This window comes from Urocampus carinirostris, chromosome 20 (genome assembly GCF_059441175.1).
Source record: "Urocampus carinirostris isolate Australia breed hairy pipefish chromosome 20, RoL_Ucar_1.0, whole genome shotgun sequence".
In the NCBI taxonomy this organism is placed as follows: Eukaryota; Metazoa; Chordata; class Actinopteri; order Syngnathiformes; family Syngnathidae; genus Urocampus; species Urocampus carinirostris.
The window spans coordinates 4,949,788-4,970,375 of NC_142368.1; the positions used below are offsets into that span (position 1 = coordinate 4,949,788).

The following is a 20,588-nucleotide window of genomic DNA, read 5'->3' on the forward strand; positions in this document are numbered from 1 at the left end:
TAGAGCCATTCATACCATGAGGACATGAACCAGGTTCCCGCTAATGGAATTCCAGACTTTCAGTGTCAGGTTGTTGGCCGCCGTTATCACTGTGCCATCCTGGCGGTCCCACGCCACCATGGTAACCTTCAGCTTGGTCACTTTGTCTTCTAGCGGTGGTGGGTTGTATTTCCTACAGGAATGGTTCCGTTTTAAAGGCCACCTCAGTGAAAATTTGCCTTGAATATGTACAACTATTGATGTAGTACATACTGTACATATATACTTTATTAAGTGGTCATTTCAGTCAATAGTTTGCAACTCCAACTAAAACTCAGAATTTTTAAGGTTTTATGTACCGTATTTATACGTGTATAACGCACACTCGTGCAAAATGTTTTATAAGTACGACCATTATTAAAATACTTCATTGACAAGGTAAACTATGAACATTTAATTAATATTTATTTAATTTCAGATTCATCAGCAGATAAACCGGAGTGGTTTCGCTCATTGTGCTTTTTTTGCCTTTATTTAAATCTTCATGACAACTCTGTATTCTCTATTTTCTTACTTTTGCCTCTGGTACCGTGAATAAAAAATAGTGTGATCATGAGATAAAATCAAAAGTGTTTTTCATATGTCATCTATTTTATCCATCATTTATTTTTTAACTCAAGGATACTGCTAGAAATGTGAATCTATCTATCTATCTATCTATATCACTGGCGGGCTAGACGTTAGGATTCAGCGCTCTCACTACCGCTGCCTGGCTTTGATTCCCGTTGCATCCAATGATTTGTGATTGTGGTCAGCAATATTTTTTGACTCATCAATCATTGCACAGATAAAGTAATATAATACCATAAAACCTCATGTATAAGGCGCACTCAAACTTTGAGTTATTTTTATTGATTAAAAAATAAAAAGTGTTATAAATTAATAAATATTGTACTCAAACAAGACCAAGATTACAATGTTGAAGCACCCATGCACTCTCCAGGGGTCACCAACGTTTTTGAAGCCCAGAACTATTTATTAGTTACTGGTTAGGGAAAAGGGCTACCAATTGTATATGTATTTCTGTTATAATTATGTTTTAAATATATTTTTATTATTATATTATGACAAGTTTATCATAAGTAGGGTTAAAATAGGCTCAGTCAACCACCAATACGTCTGCCTTGTATAATGGCACTGACGTATTTACATATGTAAATGATAAGCCACACTGGCTATACCTGGTCTGCTAAAAAGATAGGCCGAGTCACAAATTACTGTAAAATCTATGGCCATTTCTATTAGCCCAAACCTGAAAAAAAAATGAGTTTACAAAGTACTTCACTTACCCTGGTAATTTGGTCTGCATGTCTAACAGGATGCTCTTCCAGCCTTGAGGCTGCAGCTGCCAGATGCGTGCCGTGCCGTCCCTGCTTCCACTCACAAATCTAAAACACAAAATGTATGATGAAGTAACAGGGTTCCTGCAACTTAAGGATAGGTAAATTCAAGACTTTAAAACTTTTTTTCATTGCCGTTTGAAATCAAATTTAAGACCAAGTTGACAAAAAAAAACGAATTGAAAAAAAAACAACATAAAAACACATCGATTCAGTTGGAAAGTTTTTTTTTAATGTGTTAACAAGTCTGTTTATTAGAAATTACAGGAGGTACTTTATAAGAAACAGCAGTAAGAAATGCACAATAGTTAACTTGCAACATATGCAAACACTTAAACTTACCGGTCACTGCAGTGTGAGAACTGGATGCTGTCAACTTTGTCCTAGTGAAAAAAAAAAAACAACAATGTGTGAGCCAGTGTTCGCGGGAAAATTCTAAATCAGGGTATTTCCTCACATATTGGAATCTGTGTGAACAAACAATTCAAGCCACCACAAAGGGAACAAAAACTGTAATAAATTGAAATGTTCTGCTCCATGAAGCAACACACACAGGTCAAACTTGTTCCATAAATTTACTGACCGTGTGAGACTCCAGTTCCGAGATTTTCTCTGGCTGTCCCAAGCCAAAGTAGTACACCCTGATAATGTGATCGGTGCTTCCCGTGGCCAGGAACATGCCCCCTGCATAGAAACAAATGTTTTTATTTTTTTAATTTTATTTATACAAGTAGTTCAAAGTCACTTTGTGTTGCAGAGTATCCAACAGATGGTGTTATTTGTAAACAATAAGTTGTGTTCACCTGCGCTAAAGGAGGAGCACATCATCTGAACACCAGGTCGGGAACGTTCCGTGAACTTGTTAGGCCTCTGACTGGATCCAAAGGGAAAATAAATGTCACGTAGATGCAATATACTCAAAAACGTATTTCGTACAAAACAGCAGTGTTTTTCTACAATAGTGTGCCATGAGACGCAGTAAAACATTCAATTTTATTACGGTGACAACAAACTGAAAATTGCATTTCATGTCTGGATCCAAAAAACAGTTAAAGAAATGTGGAGAAACAGAATATGAAGAGTCTTTCCAAGCAAAATGTTAAGTGAAACAATGGGAAAATACCAGTACTTCAACTAGCAAAAAAATAAGTATTACTATTACTTTTAACGAATTTAAGTATGATGTGTCTACTTTCATGAATGGCTTTTTTTCCCAAAGTTTGAAAATTCAAAATTATCCATCCATTAGCTGTACTGCTTATCCTCAGTAGGGTCACGGGGGTTCTGCAGCCCATCCCAACCATCGTCGGGCTGTGGGCAGCGGAAACCCTGAACTGGTTGCCAGCCAGTCGCAGGGAAATTCAAAATCAAATTTAAGTATTTATGGTATATCAAGTATTTTCGTCTTACAAAAATAAACAGTAATTATAGTAAAAATGATAAAACAATGCATGGTTTCACCATTGCTTTTTTTAATGAAAAAAAATCAAAAAAAGTAAATCTATTGTAAAATAAAAAAAATGATATAATAAAATTATCAAAATAATTGTTTGGAGAACTAAACCAGAAAAAAATATATCCTTAACTTAGGCTACATTTTAGCTTGATTTGTCAATGTAAATGTTAAAATATGAAACTGAACCTGAATATTTTTCAAAGAAAATTTCAAAGAAAAAATGTCCTGATAATGTTTCGACAAAGAATGCTTTTGCTCCAAAAAGGAAACATTACTATACAGAAGCGTGGATAACATACCAAAAACCATCAAAACCCAGTCTATAAATATAAATGGAATTAAAATTTCTTACATTTTACAATTTTTTCTCTTTTAAGTAAAACACCTGTCTGAACGCACACAAAAGCATTTTAATATAAGGAGTCTCTGTCTGGAATATTTCAACAATTCATTCCATGCAACTCATTTCCTTGGGGTTAATATGACTCATAACAGCCCTTTATAAAACAGCAATATTGTTATTGTTATATTGTGTTTGACAAAACAGTGTCTTTGTAATAATATTTATGTCCAATGAATCAAAACTGAGGAGACTCATTAAAAGGCAGCTGCTTCTCACCCGAATTTGAGAGTGCGTGCGTCCCACTGCCAGAAACAGATGGTGCCGTCAGCACCCGTGGATGACAGGTAGCGCTTCGAACCGCTACACAGCGGAGAAAACTGAAAATGCGAGCAGTTCATCATAAGTAAAAATGTGAAGTAGGAAAATGACTAAATCGTAAGATTTTCTGCATCTGATCCAACAATATTACATGATAAAAGTTGGGATGACGTTGAACTCCTCACCTGTAAGGATGTGATGGATGCCGCGTGCCCCTCTAACACGGCAAGTGGAGCGCACGTTTGCAAGCACCAAACGCGGATAGTCTTGTCGCAGGAGCCGGCGGCAATCATAGTGTTTTCGTAGCTCACCGCCATGTCGGAAATCTCGGCAGCGTGGCCGCGCAATGTCGCGAGCAGACACCCGCTGTCCGTGCTCCAAATCTTTACCAGGCAGTCGTCGGAGCCCTGATTGCAAAGTCGGAAAAAACAAAATGTAAAATACTATAGACACACCCATGACAGAAAAAAAAGTAATTTGCAGGTGCAAGCCATTAAAATAACTGACTAGACCGTGGACATAATCAGGAACGCCCGCGTTTGCGGTGCCCATTTCATAGGTGGATGCAATCTGGATTTGGCCTACTTGAATGCCAAGTATGCCAAAGAAATGCAATGGCAAAGCCAATCCACCAAAGAGCAGTGACAGTGAATCCAATCATGTTAAATATTTACTCAAATACACACGATAATCTATCTATCTATCTACCTTGGTCATATCCCTCAAGAGGGGTGACCGACAGCAAGACACACACACACAATAACAAAGAAAATAAAAGGGAAATAAATAGCAACAAAAAAAACACACCAACATTTTTGGACCATGGCCAACCCAATTGCCCAAACACCCAAACAAGTTAGGCACCTCGGCACCCAAGTTGGTCATGCTTTCGTCCCTCCAGATGAAACGGGACACCAGAAAGCAGCCATGTCACTCGGGTCAGGGTGACACAACACACTCTTTTGTTCAACAGCAGGGCCCGACAGCTTTCACTGGTTTACCCCTGCCGCATCATACGGGTGCCCAGCCCATCCTTAAGAACGCGTCCACAATCCCACTATCCTTTAACAACACATCTCCACTCCTTTCTATCACCAACAGGAGCTCTAGCTTCCATTATATTTAGACCTCTTTCCTGCAAAGCACTCATAACACCATCCATCCACGTAAATCGCGGCCTTCCTCATGGTCTCCTCCTATTGACTTCTGCTCTGTAGATCCTCTTCAACATTCGCTCCTCATCCATCCTCTCCATGTGTCCAAACCAACCGAGTACTCTCTTATCAACACGCTTGCTCAGTTCCACTACTTCAGTTCTGTCTCTCACAATTTAATTTCTCAGTCTATTCAATCTTGTCACTCCTAACATAGTCCTCAAACACTTCATCTCAAAAACATTCAACTTCCTACTTAAACCTGCGTTCAGGCTCCAAGTCTCTGCACCATACAACACAGTCGGCACAATCACACTCTCATACAGTCCCCTCTTAACATGCTTTGTTGTAGGCCAGAAAATATGGTAACTTAACTTGGAAATGCATAATTACAATGAAACGCTACATCAAATGGTAACCATTTTCGGATGAATCTATTGGCGTGGTGAAACAAGATTTCATAATGTGAGTTTACTCTCTATTAAATAAGTTTCAATTATTTTCTGATGGTTTTTTATGCAACCTTAAGTCACATTTATAGGTTAGCCTTTATTCACAATAAAGTTTCAACGGGCTACACAATACCACCATTACAACATCTCCAGATCAGAAACTTAACACTACAAAGTGTTTTTAAAAGAAAATCTGCTTGCTAGTAACTAGTGATGGTAGTTTGAGACAACACCTACATAACACAAATGAATTGATTTACTTATAAAAAAACGGCAAAGTTTTCAGTTCTTATTAATAATAATTACGTTCATAACGAACTAGAATCTTTAAAATTGTATTTAATGTGTATTCAATGTGCTTAATGTCTGTTAGAATTTTTTTTTAAAATGCTTCGATAAAATTATCAGAAGAGTACAGGAAGCCCACCAACAATCATCAACACAACCACAAATTGACATGGATTGTTTAACATGTTACTATATTACAATGAGGCTAACAAGCTAGTTCTAAAGTAAATATTTACTCACTCTTAAACGTAATCATTTGTGTGGCGATTTCTTTGTGCAGGTATACACACCTTTGGGAAGACCCATTAGTTAGCTTGCTTACTGATGTTTGGTTAGCTAGCTGATGATGAAGCAGACATTTTGAATGCGTACATTAAAGCATAATAATTGATTTGTACAGTGTACAGTGGTTTGAATTTGAAATGTGTAGTGTTTGGTTAATCCTTCAGGCAATCTAGGTAGGTATGTTCAATGTTGGCTATACCAGCAGCTGACTACATACCACTCAAAGAACCTTAGCCATCACAGTTGTTTTGATTTTATGCACATGATAGTCCAGTGCGCCTTATATCCGGAAAGCATTTTCACAAAAGACTATCATTTAATCTGGTGCGCTTTACAGCCTGGAAATATTAGGACATTTCTGATAGCTCAAAACCACCCATCTCAAACATTCAATACAATTGACAGCAACGTCAAGATTGTAAAAGGGCTGGCAGTGAAAGAGTTAACTTATCCTCATAGGGGTTGTAGAGGTGTTATGAAATGAAATGATCTGCATTTATGTAGCGCTTTTCAAGTCAATGACTTCCCAAAGCGCTTTACAGTGAGCATCACATTTCTTAATAGCGGCCGTTCAGCCATTAAGGCGCTAACCTGCTTATTGGGGGCATTAGGGGTTCAGTGTCTTACCCAAGGACACTTCGACATGTAACACGGAGGAGCCGGGAGTCGAACTGCGATATCTTGATCCCAAGACGAGCGCTCTACCTCCTGAGCCACTGCCGCCCCCGTGTTGTGCTTTCCTTCTTGTTTTAAAATACATTCTAACACATTGCAATGATTATTATAATTCTATCAATTGTTAGGTTCTTTTGGACTAAACAGCTGATATCAACATAAATGCATGTGATATAATACACAGCGTATTGGTTCCGAGTTCCGAATTAATCAAAAGACAGGGGAAAAATAAGTCAAAATGTCCTCACAAAGTAAACAAAATAAATATAGAAAGGATTATCAAAGAGAACTGCAACATCTGAGGGAAGATTGGCAACAGAGGAAGAATGTTAATTATGGCATCTATCGAGCAAGACACCCGCTCCCCAGCAGTTATAAGGAAATGCGGAAAAAGAGAAAGAGAGCAGCGTTAAGGAATGAAAGAACGGGGGCCGCACGGGAGAAGAAAAGAAAAAGCGATGAATCGGGGAAATGTACAAATGCGAGGAAAGTTGACAGAGGAGACGGTAGGGTTTATTACCACTCAAACCCCTTAATGCACTACCAAAGATTGTCAAATGTAGTACAGTATTTCCCCCAATTACTACAGTTAACTCATTCCAAACACCAATATTGAGTCAATTTCCACGACGTGGAACAGTATTATATATTGAACGCAACACTATCAGTTTGCTTGTGTGCATTACTGAGTATGCACAGTTTCCCTCATCTGAGATTTTTTGATGCCGCATGGCAGGACTTGTCGTAAAGTGACAAATAATCCCAAAAAAAAAAAAAAATCTCTGGCCTTCTTGATACAACAAAAAAAAAAAAAAAGTCTTGTGTATTGCCTGGTTTCTCCAAGACATTTCTGTTGTATTTCCTGCCCCCATGGCTAAAATTCTTCAGTTGTATGGTAAAATTTTGATTTTGATGAATGACATAAAGGATATCTTCCTGCAGAACAATGTCTATTTGCATGTAAAGTATGTATTTATCTAATGATGGGGAAAAAAAACAGCGATGCACCAAGCATGCAAAAGTCGAACTGCGAAACGGTGAAGGACATAAACTGTACATGACTTGAGTAACGCTTGTAACATTTAACAAAAGTGGTACAAAACAGATTAGTTATTTTGATGCGCGGCACACTTACAGTGAATATGCGTCGTCCTGTTCTGTCAAAGGTAACACAATAGACCGAGGAAAGATGTCCCAGGATCCTTTTATGCATCTTCATGTGCTGATACACCACTGTGGGCACCAGCTGGCGGAGGCGGTAAGAACCGTTAAGCTGCCGGCAGTGGCTGGTCTCCACTAGAACAAGTGTGAGTGTTTGATGCCACAGTCAAAATCAAACCAGTAATATTGGTATGAATGGGACGAAATAAGCCCGGCGGGTTCCTTTTACCGATGTTGGCAGGGCTCCCGTAGATGATAGGAGGCTCTGGCGGTCGACCACAGTGAAGCGCCGCCAGCGCTGAACCTTTCCACACCACATGCTTGCAACCTGGGTCGCACAACAACAAACATTTAAATTTCTGGAAAGCTTTTACATATTCCTGACATGCAACAAAGATGATATACCAGCAGATTTGGATGCACATGTCTAGTGTAAAAATGCTCACTCTTGCTAGTGCGGAGGAGATTCTGTCGGCCTGCCCCCAGCAGGCTGGTGAGTCCCGGGATGCTGGCAGGGACATCCTGCTCAAGGAGAGGACATACCCGGGAACACACGTGCAGCAGGTGCTCAGGAGTGATGTGGCGGTACAGCTTTACCTACATCAAAGTCAGTAATCAAAAAATATAACTAAATACACTTTTGATGTGTAGATTAGACAAAACTGCTAACTTGAGCACAAGAAATATCCAACAAACACCATTATTGATATGTAACTTTTAAAGAAGAAATGGAATACAGAGAAAGGCTACCCAGGGAAAAAAGATGGTACAATCAATACCTGTGAATAGCAGTAAAAAAGACAAAATGAAATATATAAACCAAGATCATCTTTTTGCAAGCCCAAAAAAAGTAATACAGTCAAATTGTGGCATTACGGGGACACGGGGAAATCTGACTATTTGAAAGTAAAAGAAAGAAATCACATAATACAGCAAACTGAATACATTGTATAGAACAGGAGACACCAATGTGGTATGCCCCTAAGAACACCAGAGTAGACCGAAGACAAGTTCTGAAAATAGCTCAGCAGTGGCTGGTCTCCACTAGAAACAAGTAAAGAGGTGTAAGCGTTTCAGGGGCCTTCCGATTTTCTGGGAAATTTTATTTCTTACAGGCATGAAAAATCATTGACATGATCAGTGTCTTTAAATATGTGACAAATCTTTTTAAAATTAAACTATAGTTTATATCTTTTTTACTCGTTGCCCTTACAAAGATAGAAGTTTTAGAGGTTGACAGAGCCCATTAAAATATAATAATAACATTGTAACATAGTACTAGGAACAAAACAGTAGCTCTCAGCTTCAAAGTGTTGGTGACCCCTGCTATAGAAGATTGTATTCATTGTTCTGTGTATTTAATAGACAGACATTTTATTGTACACTATTTGTAGTAATCATCCAACAAAACAACAACATATACCATACCTTGGTTTGGTTTTCTTAAATCAATGTTACAAAGACTCTCACGTGATACGTGCAAGAGCTTTTAAATACAGATGTGCGCCACAAACGCACTTGGTGCATCTATTCATCAGTGCATTAATAGCCTAAGTAACACACACTCGCGCAATTAATGACCACCCACTATTAGACATCATTGCATGTACGTGATCAGCATATTGCAATGCACACACGCACGCGTTTCTCTGTACATAATGGCTCCTCGCACATTAATGCAAAAGGATATCAGTCATTTTCTGTGCAGCACAGAAATGAAAATCAAATGCAGACAAGATGGCACTAAAAAACCTGACAAACATAAACAAGTGCAACTGTACACATCACATTCTTGAGTAATTTTGCTACATGCACATTTCAATTTATCAATACATTCTAATTATTCCCAATTCCCATTTGATTCTGCCAGCCTCAATGCACAAATCAATCAGAAAGACGACAAACATATGATTAATAAAACAATGATCATCACGTCAAACGGAAATAGTATTTGCTGTCTTTATTACAAGAGAATAGCAAAAGGAAGCGTTTGATTGTCATATGGTGGGAGGGGCACGCAGCGCACATGCAGGCAGGCACAAAAAAAAATAAACATTACACATGAGTCTGGAATTCTCAATGCATTTCAAGATTGTTTACCCGCCACACCAATTCTATTAACAGTGCAGGAAATTATACCCAAAAAGCTATTATTAATAAACGTTGCTAAGTGAATATAATTCCATAGCATCTTATTGCTCATTGGTAAAATGTAGATAGCAAATTGTCTTTCTATCTATTTTCTAAAATGCCAAAAAAAGCCTTCAGGAGTGCGGGTATTAGGAATACTATACTCATTAATTGTAATATTTTTGTCTAATGCAAATAAGCAAACACTATGAAATCATGGCGTTTGAACTTCCAAGTCGAGTTGAGTCCTGATCTTTGGTGAGATTAAAAAAATTACAGTAACGCTTGGAAAGACAGTCTACTTCTGGACTACTGCCCTGATGCCTTTAAGAAAAGCACTGAGAACTATAAAAGGTGATGTCAGTAGGTATGTGGTCATTTCTTTGTGCATCATTGCATGTGTGGGATTGGATCTCAGTTTGAGCGAGCCGAGTGTGAATCCACTGTAATTCTAGCTATCTATTAAACTAATAAACAGTTTATCCTAATTATCTTTTTATCATATTTATTTTCTTTAAAGTTTATGATTACATGTTCATCCTGGAGTGCTCAATCTAGTTTTGATGTAAATAATGCACACCATGTGGTAATTAATAACAATAAATTGTCAGTATGATTTGCCTATTTGTGGATTCTAATCATTAGAATAATTGGTTTAAAAAAACGACTTGTATATCACCTCTGATCCCCATGTCCACACAGGAAAGATAACTCCCAGGGGATAAAAAAAAAAGCAGCAAACACTGTCGTCTTGTGTTCTTCCTTCATCTGCTAATCCAGATTCAATCAAAAAATGGATCGATGTAAAAAAAAAAAAGACTAAAATATTTCAAAAACACTATAAAGTGAAGTGAGCGTGAATGTGGTTTCACCGTGACATTTCTTAGTGCATTCTTGCTTGACCAGTTCTCTTTGTGTAACAGCAGAGTGGAATCCAATTTCCCTTTTGAGGGGTTCTAAAAATTAGAATAAATAAAAAAAATACAACTCCAAGAGACTTGTAGAACATCTTCTCGACCAACCCCCAACAAACTCCATATAAGGAAAAGTGCATCCAACGACACCGAATCCTTGTGTCTTTCTGCTAATCCAGATTCAATCCAAATATGAATTGATTTGCAAAAATGACTGATATAATCCCGTTTGAAGCCTGGGACGAGTGCAGTGTTGAGTGCAGCTTGACTGATGCTGCACCCACAACACTCGTGACGTAGCTACAATTCCACGCGCTTTCTAAACTCCACTTTCTCCTTCAAAGAATTGCGTGGGGGTACAGTATACCACCAGACACCAGGGCCTTAACAGCCCCCTAAAAATCATCATATGAACTTTTTTTTCTGGGGAAGGAAAAGGAAGTGAAAAACTACATTTTGCAGGAGTGTTTTGATGCTTTCACTGAAGGCAAAAAATGCGGGAAATTCAATTCGTGCGAAACTTTCTCCATGTGAAAGAGAATCTTCCCTTACCAAATTGTCATACGTCCCGGAATGTTCTTGCCCGGTCCAGTCCAACCTCTTGGGTAGCAGCTTAACACAAAAACACACAAAGACCAGTTGAAAATAATGCTGTTTTATAAAGGGCTGTTATGGGTCATATTAACAAGTATTACAACGAAATTAAAGCGAAATAGCATAGCATCTCTTGACTCACCTTCTTATCCTCCACCTCCCTTATCAGCGTCTGGATAAAAAAACACAACAAAAATGACGACCAGTTTAGACACCGGACATTTTATTTCTGGAACCACTGACCTCAGCAGCTTCTTGGCACGGCCCAGCTTGGAGAAAACGGGCGATTAGGAAGTAGAGTTCTGGTGCGGGTCGGAGGGGAAAAAGAGGAGAGGCTGCGTTACGAGAGGAAGGAGAAAGGGGGGATAGAAAAACGACGAGTTCGTCGCCCACTTCCCTCCAAGCTTCTTTCGCTACTCACCAGAAGTCAACTGCGCGATATGCGGGCTGTCGAAAGCCATTTTTCGGCGTGGCTTGGGCGCCGGAGCCACTGGCTGGCCCCGTAGCTGTCACAGTTGGAGCACCAGGAAGAGGCTTGCCTCCATTCAAGGCGCTTGAAAACAGGCCCGGTTCGCCTCCGCTTCGGGGTGCTCCTCCGCGTAAGACTAAGTCTAGTGCGAGGTCGAACGACGATGACCGAAGTGATTTGCGGGGGGATATAAACACTGCAAAGGCGCTGTAGGACTAAAAATGAAATTTGAGTTTCATCATTTTAAATATTAAGTATTGTAAACGTTTCTTTAAATACCCCCTCCCCCTCTAAAAGGGAAAACACAAGCCCTCGGCGGAGTGATATCCGCAGTCGGTTTCCACGCATAGAGAGATAGGTTGAAATGGCAACCGACTCGAGGGAGAAACATTTTCTTAATAGCTCTACTTCAAATTGTTTTAATTTTTGCACCGAGACGACGTTTGAAAATTAATGGTCAACGACTTAACGTAAACCGAGCTGCGAGCTGAATCCGCGTTTCAGAATATTTAGACGTCAAACATGGCCGCCAGATCCACGCGAGGGAGTTGCGACTCTGCAAAACAGCAACTAACGTTCGCCCATCAAATGTATACTTTTTCATTTTTTTCTTGTAACTTAGATAAAACGTGTCGCGTAAACACGTCGAGGGAAGAAATACAGTCTCTTTAACGTCGCTTGACACTAAAATTGGGGGAAGGGTTGCCGTAGAGGGGCAACGACGCAGCAACATTTCGCTAGTCAGTGCAAAACATTGCATTAACACGAAGGGGCACTTACTACTGTATTACTAAAACAGTAAAAAGTCATTTATTGACTAAGACCTACGAGCAAACACAATGTCAACAAAAAGTTACACATTCACAGTGCTTCTTGTTTTGGAGTTGAGGATTAAGAAATCCATGGAGGTTCAGCTCACAAGTTCTTCCATTTACACTAAAACTACCTTGCTCAAAAGCACATTGCCCGTTAGTTGGCAATGGCCCCAAAGTATTCCCCCATGGTTTTATCCTTCATAAACAGGCAAAACTGGATTAAATGGTATATGAATGCAACAATTAGCGATTACAAAATAAACCCATAGAATCTGATACATTTTGGGGGTGCAGATATAAGCCCTTTCTCTATATCTAGCGTTTCATTTTTTATTTTATTTTTTTGCAGATATTGAACCAAGCATACACACGCACTGACCTGAAATCTTTCAAGTTTGTAGAGCATGGGTCACAACCTTAAAGAACTATGTTGATTTTACAGGAAAAACTTCAAAAACCTTAGCCAAGGGTCACCAAGGTGTTGCGTGCGGGCCCCATAAGAACACACGAGTAATCCGCGAACCAGTTGTAAAAATAGCTCACCAGTGATAGGTCATTGTTATTTTCTTGGAAGATAAATTTCCGACAAGAATCCCGATTGATGTCTTCCCAAATTCTCATCGCTACTCATTTTGATTACAATCTGGTAATAAAAAGTTATTTTAGAAATGCATATCAAACTGGTGGCAGCACGGCGGCTGAGATCGAACCTTCCTGTGTGGAGTTTGCATGTTCTCCCCGTGCTTGCGGGTTTCTCCCACAGGTAAATTGGACAGTTCAAATTGTCCCGAGGTGTGAATGAGCAAGTGAGATGTCCGTCTCTGTGTGCCCTGTGACTGGCTAGCAACCAGTTCAAGGTGTCCCATGCTCATTGCCTGAAGATAGCTCAGATTATTGGCTTCAGCACCCCCGCGACCCTACTGAGGATAAGCGGTGCAGATAATGGATGGATTGCAAACTGGTAGTCCTCGATGCTAATCAGTAACAAAAAAGTAACACTCAGTTTAAAAAATGTTGGTTACCACTGTTGTGCAGCGAGTAAATAAGTTGAATTCTTCATATACTTGTGTCATGTGTACTTTATGACATGAAAGTGACATTTGAGAATCAAAAGTCAGTAGATAGTCTGCACATTGCTTAGAATTAGTATACACATCTGTTGAAGAATAACTTTTAGGTTTTCACACATATCTGAATAATTCCCTGAACATGGTGTCAGACGACACAGGTTTTCGAAGAAAGTGAAGCACCAATATGAAAATGTCAACTTTTTATCAGGCACACAGAAAAAGCTACAGTGAAAACAAATATACCACGCTTACAAACCTTAAGATCAGATTATTCGACTATCAGAGATCCAAGAAAATGTGTGTGATACTCAAATAAAAAAGTGCAAGAGAAAAAATGTACAGTGCCTAATTTTTCAAACATGTATTCATGAATAAATATACATACAGATATGTATATGTACGATAGATTTCCTTTTATGTTTGTTTATTGATCAAATTGGCTTTGAAATACTCAAAGCAAAGTATTGTATCCTGTTGCCTTTTTGACAATCAGCATTTAAAATAATCATAAATATTGATCATAATCAAAAAAGTTATGTGTTGGGGACCCCAGTAACCACAAGGAGGCAGTCTCTCCTTTTTGGCACGAAATGTTTTTTTAAGTGCAGCATCAAGAAAAACGGTGTCCATTTCCACATAATCCCCCATAAAATCAATCACATATTGTAAAAAAAAAAGGGTAGGTTATGTACAAGAGCACTTGAAAAAAATAATAGAATAATGTCATTTTTATTTGTATAGCCCTTAATCACAAGGAGTCTAGAAAATATTGTTATTTTCTACGGTAAAATTATTAATCAACATTATGCACACCAATAAAACTTTAAGATGTAATATTTGGCCCAAAAAAAAAGTCCTATCCTGGGGGTCAACTGTATTGTTTAATGTATGGAAGAGAAGTCCTCAGAAAAAATAATAATCCAGTCCAGGAACCACAACAATGAATTCACATTTCATCGACTAGATATGTGTAATTTTTTTCTAATTATTACTATTTCTCCATATTCACAGAGTGGTCTCCATTATGGTTTGGATTCCATTGACAAGAGTAGGCGCCCCATCGGCCTGCCCGATTGCTGACCTTTCACTTCCTGACACGGCACTTTATTTGTCCGTAACACAATCAAGTGTATGTACACGCAATTGCTCCAAAACGCCGTTGGGCATGTGAACGTTGCCGAAAAAGATTTCCAGAAGAAAAAGACAAAAGCGGTCAACTTTTTCCTTTTATTTGAAAATACTTTCCTGACGAAACAAAGCCGATTGAGGCGCTTCTATGACACAAGCGCCGTTGCTTATTGCCGTCAACTCTTCTGCATTACAACAAAATCAGGTGACGATTTGGTAGGGAACAGGTTTAAGAAAACACAGACCAAAAAAGGAGCAATGGGCTTTTCTCAAAAGAAAGCGCTGCAAAAACAAATGTTCTTCACGGCCGATTTCTCTCAAAATATGACAACTACTGATATAACTATCACAGAAATCAGGATAAAGAACATCAGCAATCTAATCCTTAAAAAATGTAAAAATAACAAAACCACCAGTTCTGATTTGGGAGGTTGATTAATTTCTAGCATCTATCACAAAACTACAAAAATCAGCATGTTACAAAAATCTCAATAAGTAAATAAACAGGGGAAAAAAGTGGCTCTCGTGGTTTTCAGGCCTCCTCCTCTTTGGCCTCTTCGGCATCCTCAGTTGCCTGAAGAGAAGAAAACCGCAAGATGTTTTTTGAAGACTTTTACCTTTAATGTTCACTGTAAACCACTGCAAACAAGCAAAACTTACTCTAACCCTTTAAAGTTGAAGAATTCAGGACTGGTTGCTAAGCAACTGAACAGGAAGTAGTTTATTTTGAAGGTACGGTATTAATCAATTGAATTTAACCTGGTCCGTTGAAATTCAGGGTCACCACCTACACGGGCACCAGGAAGCCCTCCCCTACAGAACACCTTTCTCGCCTACTGACCATTCCAAAAAAATAGTTATACAGTGATGGGTCATTGTGACTTTCTAGTAATTTGGAAAACAAACAATGGAAACTATTAATACATTATGTTTTCTATTCTAAGAAATTACCTATTTATATAAATCACTGAGGGGCCTCTTTATGGGGAAAATCTTTTACAACTTAGTAAAAATGTAATAAGTGCAGTTTCAACGCAATAAGTTGCTTTTTCACAAATGCTGGTTGCCTTTTGCACTAATCTGTAACAAAGTCTTTTCAAAGTTACTTTTTTGTTACTGTTAAGCACAAAGGGCACTAGTTTGATATGCATTTAAAAATAACGTTATGTTATTACCAGGTTGTAATTATTAAACATAGGGTTAAAATAATTGCAGTGAGCCGCTAAATCGGCTGGCTTGTTTAGAGGCACTAAGTGATTTACATAAACAATTTATAGCCTAATTTCAAAAAATTATCCTGTATATCTAGGTCCTGTGCAGAATTTTAAAACTTTTCTACCTGCATACGACATCTTCTCGTTTGTGTCATCTTTGCAGCCTCTGTCAACCTCCTTATGTTCTTAGACATGCCTTTTATTCATCTTTTTGGGTGTTCGGGTTGGCGTTAGGCCTGTTTCAAGTACAGTCCTTTTTCATATTTTCACGCTACACTAACAGAAAACTGCGGTGACGAGCATGGAATCACTCTACAATCGTCCCAACATTCCTGATTCCTAATGCGTTGCACGTCCCGAATAGCCTTCGTAAGAGATAATAGCAATTAGGCGTGTTTTTTTTATAATGGCTCTTTGAACTCAGCTGGCATTTTCAACACATAGTTAATAGAGAGAAAAAAAATCAATTTAAAATTTTGAAGGACTCCACCAACGACGCAACTCACCCTTAAAGACACTGATAATGGTAATGATTTCTCATGCCAGTTAGAAATATGATTTCCGAGAAAATATCTATGACTCATCACTGGTAAGGCATTTCAGAACCAGTCAGTGGGCTACTCAGGTGTCCTTAAATGCTACAGAGTGCCTGCGAAAAAAGCATTGGTGACCCCTGGAATGTAAAATATCAAGGTATGTTGCCTTTTATAAGAACGTCCTTCAATGCCTTTTTCCTTGCACTTGTTATGGTTTCTATCACATTCCTTCTCCACAAAAACACCCTTGCAAACACAACGATGAAGCTTTGAGTTAGTAGCACACATGCATAAGTGGGTTAGTGCTCCACTCGTGCATACCCTTTACACGGACTGTCTCGCTCTGCCCTCGCACTGACATGCTGGAGGGGGCCGAGTTTCTGATGGAAGAAACGCTAACAGATGGACGACACACAAAGATCTGCACGTGCATGCGTCGAACGCAAATGAACAAGTGTTATCATTTGCTCCTTTTTGTGACTTTTTTTTTCCAAACCTCGTTAGATCCGGCATCTCCGTTCTGGGCAGGGTTGTCTTCCTTCTTTTCTTTCCGTGGCTTGGCCCCCTTTTCATCAGCCAACTTCTGAATGTTGAGATATTCGAAAATCAATATTTTGTAACAATTAGTTGGGATTTCAAGTGTGTGCTTTTTTTTACCTTGACTACAACCTTCTTGGTTTTGGGCTCTGGCTTCGGCGGTGCAGGCTTCTGCAGGACCAACACAATCTTCTTAGTGTGAATTGGCTTGTTAGGATGCATTTTCTACTCAAATTCCACTTTACAAAATCAACCGCAGGATTTAATTGCTTGAGCGTGTGGGATCACGAAATCCCATTTTCACATATCTATGTATTGTTGTAAATTTCATTTTTTTAAATCATTCTGTGACAAGTGATGGAGGAACTATGTTGATTTTACAGGAGGAACTTCAAATGCCTATGCCACGGGGTCACTACTGTGATAGTCACGGGCACCAGGTGCCCCCCTGAGCATCTTGCAGACTTGTTCTGAAAATAGCTCATCAGTAAAGGGTCAATGTGATTTCCTAAGAAGTTCGATTTCTAACTGGCATAGGGTTTTAGATGCTGACTAAGCCTATTTTAACCCTACATCTAATCACTATCAACGAGATAATAATGGCACGATAAGTTGTTTTAGAAATGCATACTAAACAAGTAGAACTTGGAGCTAATCAACAAAGAAGTGACCCTTTGCTTCAAACAAAGGTTGGTGACCCCTGGCCTAAACCTTCTTAAACATCCATAAAGTACTTTAGTGCCATTCTTGTGGCATCAATAGGCAGTTCAAAACCTTTTTTGATGATCATTGATACAAGCCAGATTTTTGGACAAAATATAATCAAGATTGTGGCTTTAAAGACTATTTTAACTTTGTAGCAACAGGGCTAAACTAAGGGACAAGTTCTGTAAACAACCCAAAAGTCAGTTAATACATTTTTTCTTCTATTCTGCTATTCATTCTACTCAGGAATCAAGAGCGGCCTGCCTGCTCAACCGTTTGACATAAACAAGACACCATGCAGCTATATATGAACACAGAAAAAAACATGGAAAAAACTGTGGTGAAGCAGCTTTCTGTAAAAATATATATTTAAAAAAAACCAAAAAACATTTTCCCCCAAAATATCAATATTTTAGTGCTTCTACAGTTACATATGAATTTATGAATTCCTACTCCACCACACTGGACAAAAGACAAACACAGAAAAGACACAACAAACACATGCAAGACACTCAAGAAGAAGAGTGGTGAAGACAGCCAAGAGGAGAGGACCAAACTTACCGCTGACAACCTCTCGGACTTCCTGGTGGGCTAAAATGATTATTAAAAGGAGCGGGAGACAGTGACAGAGAGAGAGAGAGAGAGAGAGAGAGAGAGAGAGAGAGAGAGAGAGAGAGAGAGAGAGAGAGAGAGAGAGAGAGAGAGAGAGAGAGAGAAAGAGAGACATCAGTTGTACTTCTGCAGTTTTACCTGATCTGAGACTCAAGCAAACAAAGGCAAACACAAAGCCACCCACATACAGGAATATTTACCTCTTGTTTGGTGACTTTGGAGCCGTCCTTTCCCTCAGGACCCTCGGGTGACTGCTAGGTAAGGTCGTAAATATATATATATACATTAGATGAAGCACATTGTAAATTAAAAAGAAAATATAGGGAGGCACAATACAATTCAGATAAATACCCAAATCTATAAGCCGACATAACATCCAGATACTATTAGTACACTTATTTCTTTCCTGCTGACTTAAAAAAACATTTTAAAAATACTTGTAATTCCCAATAAAACAGTTCCTATTCCTTAATTATAATCCCACATGCTTTAAATTTAGAGTCATTAAATGGACACTATAGCCATCAACGACCAAAACAAGCACACAAGACTTTGCAGAAAATGTGGTATTTTTTTTTGTTTTGCATTCTTATTTTTGCAAAATGCTGCTGGTATGCTATGATGCTCTTCTTTGAGTGAACTATGTTATCTGACTTACATCTCAGGGCAGTGTAAAAGTACTACCTTGTAAATAGTACCTATCTACCCAAACTGTATTACGATACCAAACTGTATGTAACATCCTACATGCTGACATTTCTTGTGTAAATTATAACTATAAACATATCCTCCTTGTTTTATAACCTTGTCTTCTCTGTTCCCTTATCTTCTTGGCTTTTTTACCTCACTGTGAATGTGTGAACTGGAGTGTCATGCCCAATTTCGTTGTCACAATGTGTTAACCCATTTTGTAACAATGACAATAAAGGTATATTCTATTCTATTCTATTTTAAATGTAATTTTCTAATCCCATTTTGATTTTTGTTATCATTTTATTACATGTGTATCCTGGATTGCCACATATAATCTGGTTGTAAAAAAATGTACACTATGTTCTTATCAATGACAATAAAGACAATTCTGTTATTTTCTATTGGGGAGCTGATACTAATATATACTGACATTGCTACTAAAAAGTATATCATAATATTGAGGGGGGAAATTGCAATCATACGATAAGTGATAGTTACATTACTCAGGTGGGTGGGGGCCCTTCCGTCGCCCCCACATAACACGCCACTGTCCTGCCTTTATCTATCAGTAGAAAACTTGTTTCTATAAATACTGTCAACGTTGTGCTTTTTGCATTTGGTCAAAACAGTAATTACAGCCTTATGTGTGTGTATTTAAAAAGTAACACTTGATAAATAAATATCTATGCCAAAAGATCCGCCAAATTACATCGGCGGACAGCTCTATGCGCATGCGGAATGTGTCGAAGCCTGAAAGATAGCCATACCGAAAAAAACTCATCCTTCGGCAAAAAAAATAAACAAAGTAGAGTTCATATGTTGTGCTGATGTGTCATTTTTTAAACTGAAAATAGACTAACGTTCTTAACACCTTTTTATTATGACTATTATTATTGTGAGGGGGGCATGGCTTCCATCAGTGTGGACGCTTTCCATTATCATGTATCCACTCGGGGTTGTCCTCGTAACATAATTAACAAAAAAATAACATTTGTTAATCTAATAAATCTAGAATTATAAAAGAAGGGGGCACCATACACAACAGAATATTTTAGTGGCCTCCACATGTACGTCGCACGTTGCTTTTTCGACCGTGAACATTTAACGAGACGACACTCACCTTCCTCTTCGGCATTTTTAGTCGTCAACGGGAAAAAAGCACCAAAAAACGACGTAAAACCACAAGGGCAAGCTTATCAATATTCCACGCGGTGGGGAAAAAAACAACTAGACCACTAAAAAGGGATGGATATCTAAAAAGCACCTTGGCTAATATGTTGATTATTATGCACTCCCCTAAAAGTCTGAACCTCGGCACACCATTGGCCAGCGCCTGCCAAATCTTTTCTAAACCGACTTTCTATTGGTCGACGCTGTTTCCATGTAAATAAGAGCAGCACTCTTATTTTTGATTGACAGGCGCCGGTGACCGATTTTGATTGGCCGAGCTGGCAAGAGTTTATTGTTGTTTGTATAGAAAACAACAACGGGCATTTTCTGGCGTATATTTTTTTTACTAGTTCAAAATGAAAATGGAACCTTAAAATATAAAGGATATTTGATATTAATATAATACATAATATATTATATTATCAGTTTTTTTCACCTAGTAGAAATGGCCATGATAACTTCAAAAATCAATTTTATTAAAACAATTTAA

The 20,588-nt window shown here is 38.5% G+C and overlaps 2 protein-coding genes across 7 annotated transcripts in view; both read right to left on the reverse strand.

Moving 5' to 3' along the window:
* Nucleotides 1-11,867, reverse strand: part of phip (PHIP subunit of CUL4-Ring ligase complex) — a 31,859-nt gene extending 19,992 nt beyond the window's left edge. For both annotated transcript variants that reach the window (XM_088325563.1, XM_088325562.1), the window contains exons 1-14: nt 11,571-11,867; nt 11,393-11,451; nt 11,292-11,321; nt 11,108-11,167; nt 7,958-8,108; nt 7,741-7,839; nt 7,486-7,646; nt 3,682-3,903; nt 3,455-3,555; nt 2,183-2,253; nt 1,963-2,063; nt 1,722-1,762; nt 1,329-1,427; nt 16-172 (exon numbers count right to left, since the gene is read on the reverse strand). In XM_088325563.1, the coding sequence (XP_088181689.1) occupies nt 16-172; nt 1,329-1,427; nt 1,722-1,762; nt 1,963-2,063; nt 2,183-2,253; nt 3,455-3,555; nt 3,682-3,903; nt 7,486-7,646; nt 7,741-7,839; nt 7,958-8,108; nt 11,108-11,167; nt 11,292-11,321; nt 11,393-11,451; nt 11,571-11,610 (1,392 nt within the window). In that variant the 5' untranslated portion in view covers nt 11,611-11,867. The remainder of the gene's footprint in view (nt 1-15; nt 173-1,328; nt 1,428-1,721; nt 1,763-1,962; nt 2,064-2,182; nt 2,254-3,454; nt 3,556-3,681; nt 3,904-7,485; nt 7,647-7,740; nt 7,840-7,957; nt 8,109-11,107; nt 11,168-11,291; nt 11,322-11,392; nt 11,452-11,570) is intronic.
* A 2,849-nt stretch (nt 11,868-14,716) lies between these two features.
* Nucleotides 14,717-20,250, reverse strand: hmgn3 (high mobility group nucleosomal binding domain 3). Of its 5 annotated transcripts, none has more exons than XM_088325565.1 (7): nt 20,049-20,243; nt 18,436-18,486; nt 18,185-18,214; nt 17,039-17,089; nt 16,878-16,964; nt 16,703-16,802; nt 14,717-15,205 (listed from the first exon to the last, which is right to left on the reverse strand). In XM_088325565.1, the coding sequence occupies exons 1-7, from the start codon at nt 20,061-20,063 to the stop codon at nt 15,198-15,200; spliced, it is 342 nt and encodes a 113-aa protein (XP_088181691.1). In that variant the 5' UTR covers nt 20,064-20,243; the 3' UTR covers nt 14,717-15,197. The 5 variants fall into 5 exon arrangements, with proteins under 5 accessions (XP_088181691.1, XP_088181690.1, XP_088181693.1 ...); XM_088325564.1 differs by having other exon boundaries at nt 18,436-18,489; nt 20,049-20,239; XM_088325567.1 differs by lacking the exon at nt 18,185-18,214 and having other exon boundaries at nt 20,049-20,250.
* Between the last annotated feature and the right edge of the window lie 338 nt (nt 20,251-20,588).

Coding starts and splice junctions, on each gene's coding strand:
- hmgn3 (XM_088325564.1), bottom strand. Junction 17,090..18,184: donor AGTCCGAGAGGTTGTCAGCG/GTAAGTTTGGTC, acceptor TTGGTCCTGCAG/AAGCCTGCACCGCCGAAGCC. Junction 16,803..16,877: donor GAGATGCCGGATCTAACGAG/GTTTGGAAAAAA, acceptor ATGCACGTGCAG/ATCTTTGTGTGTCGTCCATC.